General features: G+C 34.1%; 1 protein-coding gene across 1 annotated transcript; it reads left to right on the top strand.

Annotated features, from left to right (window-relative positions):
• The first annotated feature begins 2,444 nt into the window (after positions 1-2,444).
• Positions 2,445-5,721, top strand: LOC121218491 (putative receptor-like protein kinase At4g00960). The gene is made up of 7 exons (XM_041095734.1): positions 2,445-3,405; positions 3,482-3,616; positions 3,811-3,926; positions 4,054-4,264; positions 4,367-4,604; positions 4,746-4,896; positions 4,981-5,721. Exons 1-7 carry the CDS (start codon positions 2,901-2,903, stop codon positions 5,311-5,313), a joined length of 1,689 nt encoding a protein of 562 aa, XP_040951668.1. The 5' UTR covers positions 2,445-2,900; the 3' UTR covers positions 5,314-5,721.

The raw sequence follows: 5,721 nt of genomic DNA, 5'->3' as shown, positions 1-5,721 counted from the left end.
GACAATTAGGACGTAGAAGTTAAACGAGCTATTTCGAAGCTTTAGCTTTGCCTCGATCTAGGTTCGTACGTGGTCTATCTTGATCTAAATAGATAATTTTTAATCAATTTAATAACTCTAGTATTCAATTTAGTCCACAATTCATATTTATGAAAATCACTATTTTGCCCATAATATTTTAACTTTTCACAATTTAGTCCTTAACCTCATAAATTGAAATCTAAGCATTTTAATTCCCCATTCAAGCTAAATGAATTCTCTAGGGACTTAAACCAACCCATACCAACCATAATTTCATAAATTTAACATAAAATTTTACTATTTTTACAAATTAATCCCTATATGTAAATTTCATCAAAAATCAATTTACAAAACTTGTTTATTTCTCAACAAAGGTTCACAATCTATCATTTAACAGCAAAAATCATTCAAAAATATTCATGGAAAGTCCCTCAACCTTTAACATAATTGCAAATTAATCCCTAAGCTGGCTAGATTAAGCTAAAATGACCTCAAAAACATAAAATTATTAAAAACAGGGCTCGAAATCACTTACATGCAGTAAAAGAAGCTTGGCCAAATAAAGGATTCATCCACGGAGGTTTTTTGTTCCTTAAAATAGGTTTAGGTTAAGAAAATAAATATGATACTTTGTTTAATTCTTTTTAGTTTTAAGTTTATTTACCTATTTACCTTATTAACCTTTAAATCTTATAAAATTTCAATAAAACCATGTCATGAATATCCAATAACTATTGAAATGGTCTAATTACCATCTAAGTCCACTCACTTTAAAGTGTTAAAGCCATTTGACTCTTTTAACTAATGGAACTTTAATTTTACACTTTTTTATGATTTAGTCCTTTTCACTTAATTAATCATGGAAACATCAAAATTTCTTAACGAAATTTTAATACAACCTTACTAACATTCCATAGACATTAAAATAATAGTAAAATAAAATTTTACTCGTCAGATTTGTGGTCCCAAAACCACTATTCTGATTTCATTAAAAATGGGTTGTTACACGAGTCAAGGTGGATATTTGTGAAGTATGTCTCGTATTTCGGTAAAAGTATGACACAAACAGAGAGTGACATTGTAATTAGGATACAAATAAGAATTATGTGTGCTTAATTCTTGGTTTTATATTTCTAGATTATTGATTCATGTTTGATGTGCTCAAATCAAAAGAGGAATAGACGCTATTTAAGAGTAGATCATGCATAATTAAGTGGAGTTGCATGCAATTCTAGAAATAGGACGACATAAATCTAGCATATTAGAGTCAAATCTAATAAGGAAATCTATAGATTGAGTTAATGTAATAATAGGGTTTTAATTTGAAAGAAATTTCAATTAATCAACCTAGAGACAATTGTTCTTATTCTTTAAGAGAGATATTAGCATAATTTAGAGATTTTTATGGATCAAGATACTAAGTGAATAAATTGTGTAATTTAGATTGATAGAGACAGATGAAGTCTAGATGGATTCTTTCTTGAGTATTGTTTCGCTTCTTGGTTGTTAATCGTTTATTTTCCTAAGTTGTTCTTTGTCGTGTTCGTAGTTAATTAAATTAGTTAATTTTAGTTTTAATTGATCACTCAAATTTATCGGTTAAATAATAGAAAGACGATTATTACTAGTACTTTTTGTCTTCGTGGGAATGATATCTATACTTACCGTAGCTATACTATTAATTGATAGGTCCACTTACCTTAGTCAAATTTTAGTTGTTTTATGACTGCATCAGTGCCAACTTCGCAATTTTTATTTTTCTGCAAGTATTTTCCCGTTGATGTAAATCTTAATCTATACGATAATTCAAATCAATTATTAATCTCAAATATCTTATAATATCTAATTGTATGAATATGACATTTTACTTTTCATTTACAAAAATTCTTTGAAATTCTATTTTAAAAATATATATTTCCCAAATAACAAAAATTATAAATAATATGTTTAAAATATTAGGGCTAAATTGATAAAAAAATATAAAAAAATAAAGAACTAAAATTATTATAGTGATGAAAAATGATCACATCAACATTATTTATTGATTTAACATAGTGATTAAAATATTAAAATTTGATAATCTAAAATAAAAGAATTTTAAATCTCACAAATTAAAAAAAGGGTCACAATTTATATAGTTTAAGTTTAAAAGAATTTCAATGAGTTTTGGATGATTTTTTGAATGAATTAAGCCTTTTTAGATACAATTAATATTGTTTGGCAGGTAGACTTTGAGTTGCTTGTCTTTTAGTTGTCAACTTCAACCTCCATCTGCTAGAGGAAGAAACATTACATTCAATTAGTAAGGGACCCAAAAGAAGATTATCCACCGACCATGCCTTTCTTTCTCCGATAGGTACGACTGAGGAATTAAAGAACAAGTTTCGTTTGACTTTTAAAAGCTTCAAGACTTTTGCTTTAATGAGCGGTCTTTGACTCTTTCTCCAACTCAATCCCCCATCTCTTCTCTGCCATGAAAAATCTGGAATAATAAGTTCCCTCTTCTTTCTTTTGGGTTTCATTTCCTTCAAATTATACAACCGCAAAATGTGGGTTAAACTTACAGCTCTTTCTTCAATTCTCTCCCATCTGCTTATCTGCATCAGTCTTGTTGAGGCTTACATAAGATGCTATGACACTGGTAATTTCACCATAAATAGTACCTATGGTAAAAACCGGGACCTTCTTCTTGCTTCTCTCCCACCTAATGTCTCTGCAAAAGGTGGTTTCTTTACTTCCAATTTTGGCCAAAACGCCGACAAAGTTTACGCTCTTGGTATGTGCAGAGGAGACTCTACTCCTGACGATTGTTATAAATGTGTCAATTCTACATTCCACGAACTCATAGCTAACTGTCCCAACCAGAAGGAAGCCCTTGCATGGGGAGGGAAACCATGTCATGTACACTATGCAAATCACTCGTTTTATGGAACCCGCAGGATCTAGGAGTCCCTGATGCACGCTATAATACGGGCGATATCACATTTAACTTAACAGAATTTGATACGGTTTGGGAGAGTTTGATGGACACAGTGGTGAGAAACGCTTCCAACGGCTCTTCTACTCTTAAGTATGCAACTGGGGAAGCAGATTTTACAATAACCCAAACGATATATGCGCTAATGCAGTGCACTCCAGATTTATCATACCAGAATTGTGATTTCTGCCTAAGGCAATCCATAAGCTACTATGAACGCTGTTGCCATGGGAAGCAAGGAGGTTATGTTCAGAGGCCTAGCTGTTATTTCCAATGGGATTTGTATCCTTTTTATACACCCAATGCTTCTACTACTGCTCCATCCTTGTCTCCTCCACCCTCACCTGTTAGTCCTCCACCCCCAGCTGCTAGTCCTCCGCCACAGTCGGTGAACACAATCAAAAAAGGTAACTACCGATCTGCTAGTCGGCATGCTGGTTTCAGGAAGAAATTGATGTGAATGAAAAGTTGTTGCTTGTGCAGAGGAAGGTGGCCACCGTTCATCCCAGACCCTAGTCATTATCATTGTTCCAATTGTCATCTTGGTGGCAGTACTTGTCATACTTGCAGTAGCTATTCTCCGTAAAAGGATCGCGAAACCCAAGCAGGATGATCAAAGTAAGTTGGTCCTCTACTCTCTTTTGATGTACTTCTTCCAATGTTTAAGCATGGTTTTATACTTTAGGAAATAAAAATGAGCAAAAAAGTTGCAAGTGCTTTCTTCTCTTGTTTTCATTTGTTATAACTTTTTTTTTTTTGGCATGAGACCTCCTTTAACCGCAAGCCTTAATTCGTTCTGTGTCAACCTGCAGATGCCAAGACCCGTGTAGAATCGTTGCAATTTGACTTTGATGCAGTAAGAGTTGCAACAAAAGACTTCTCGGATGCAAACATACTGGGACGAGGTGGATTTGGTCCTGTTTATAAGGTAATTTAAGATTTGGAAAATTGATAAATATATGAAAGTGAAGCCTCCAGTTTGATGGCTTCCAAGAAATAATAGGAAATAAAAGTTGGTGTTTTCTATCATTGTTCTTTGTTACAAATACTATCAGGGTAAGCTTGAGGATGGACGGCAAGTAGCTATAAAGAGGCTGTCTGAAAATTCGGGACAAGGACAACAAGAATTCAAGAATGAAGTGATGTTATTGGCGAAGCTACAACACAGGAATTTGGTTAGGCTTCTTGGTTTTAGCTTGGAACAAAAAGAAAGGGTTCTCATCTATGAGTTTCTGCCCAACTCAAGCCTTGACAACTTTATATTCGGTATGGTTTAATATATTTGGTAGAATGCCACTCAAGTCATGCTATAGAGGTGAAAAGTTGATAATCTCTGGTTATTACTATTAAATTCATGATTAATCGCAGATTCAGTAAAGCGTTCGCTACTAAGCTGGACGAAGAGGTACAAAATTATAAACGGAATAGCTAAGGGACTTCTTTATCTTCATGAAGATTCTCAATACCGAATCATCCATCGCGACTTAAAAACAGCCAACATATTGTTAGATGAAGAGATGAATCCTAAAATCTCAGATTTTGGAATGGCGAAATTGTTTACGGTTGATCAAACTCGAGCTGACACAAGCAAAGTCGTTGGGACCTAGTAAGCATTTAGAAGGATTTGTTTCTACATGTTATTTGTTAACTTTGTGATATCTAAAACTCAAAGATCCTAAGCATTAGCACTTCTTCTAGAGGATTAGCTACCATTTAAATTCATTCATTAAGATTTATTTGTCCGCAGTGGATACATGGCTCCTGAGTATGCATGGCATGGACAATATTCAGTTAAATCCGATGTTTACAGCTTTGGAGTGTTGGTTTTGGAAATCATTAGTGGTAAAAAAATCAGTAGCTTCTCCAACCAAGAAGTGGGAGACTCTCTTCTAACCCATGTAAGCTGCATACTGTGGTTATGGTATTACTGGATTAGAACTTGCTAAAACACTACGTAAGTTCATATTCCTCGACTTTTGCAGGTATGGAGAAACTGGAGTGAAGGAACTGCTTTAGAAGTAGTAGATCCAATCCTGAGGGATTGCTCCAGAATTGAAATAATGAGATGTATCCATCTTGGGTTGCTTTGTGTTCAAGACAACATTGCTTACAGACCAACCATGGCCTCCGTGGTTCTCATGCTCAGTAGCTATTCCATGTCTCTTCCAGTGCCATCAAGACCTGCATTTTCCATGCATTCCACCATGGAGACAGAAACGAAGTCTCGGTCATCCTCACTCTCCAATCAATCTAAACGAGAAACCATTCAAATCTCAGTCAATGAGGCTTCCATTTCTGAACTAGGTCCTCGATGAAGTTCGAATATGATACTTACTAAGTACTTGCATTGCATATTTTCTGTATCTTTGTCTAGAAATTCAGAAATTCTTCGGTACATGTATACATAGCAATAATAAACAAAGAAGCTTCCATTTAGGACACTTAAAATAGAAAATTGGATTCACCTTTACTCAGATGGTGCGGTTAAGGTTTTCTTAGGAGATGCTATTGCCGGGGGAATGATCAGAGATGATTAAAGTAGGTGGATATTTGGATTTAACGGAAGGTTGGGTCAATGTTTTGTTTTTAATGTTGAACTATGAAGTATTCTAAATTGTTTGCTTCTATTACAAAATAGGAGTTGTGATAAAGTATTGATCAGAACGGACAGCATTGAGATTCTTCAAGCCATTTAGGATGCATTCACATCAACATTGTTTTTA

This window comes from Gossypium hirsutum, chromosome D06 (genome assembly GCF_007990345.1).
Source record: "Gossypium hirsutum isolate 1008001.06 chromosome D06, Gossypium_hirsutum_v2.1, whole genome shotgun sequence".
In the NCBI taxonomy this organism is placed as follows: Eukaryota; Viridiplantae; Streptophyta; class Magnoliopsida; order Malvales; family Malvaceae; genus Gossypium; species Gossypium hirsutum.
Note: the sequence above shows the minus strand (reverse complement) of the source record. Positions and strands in the feature narration are given on the sequence as shown.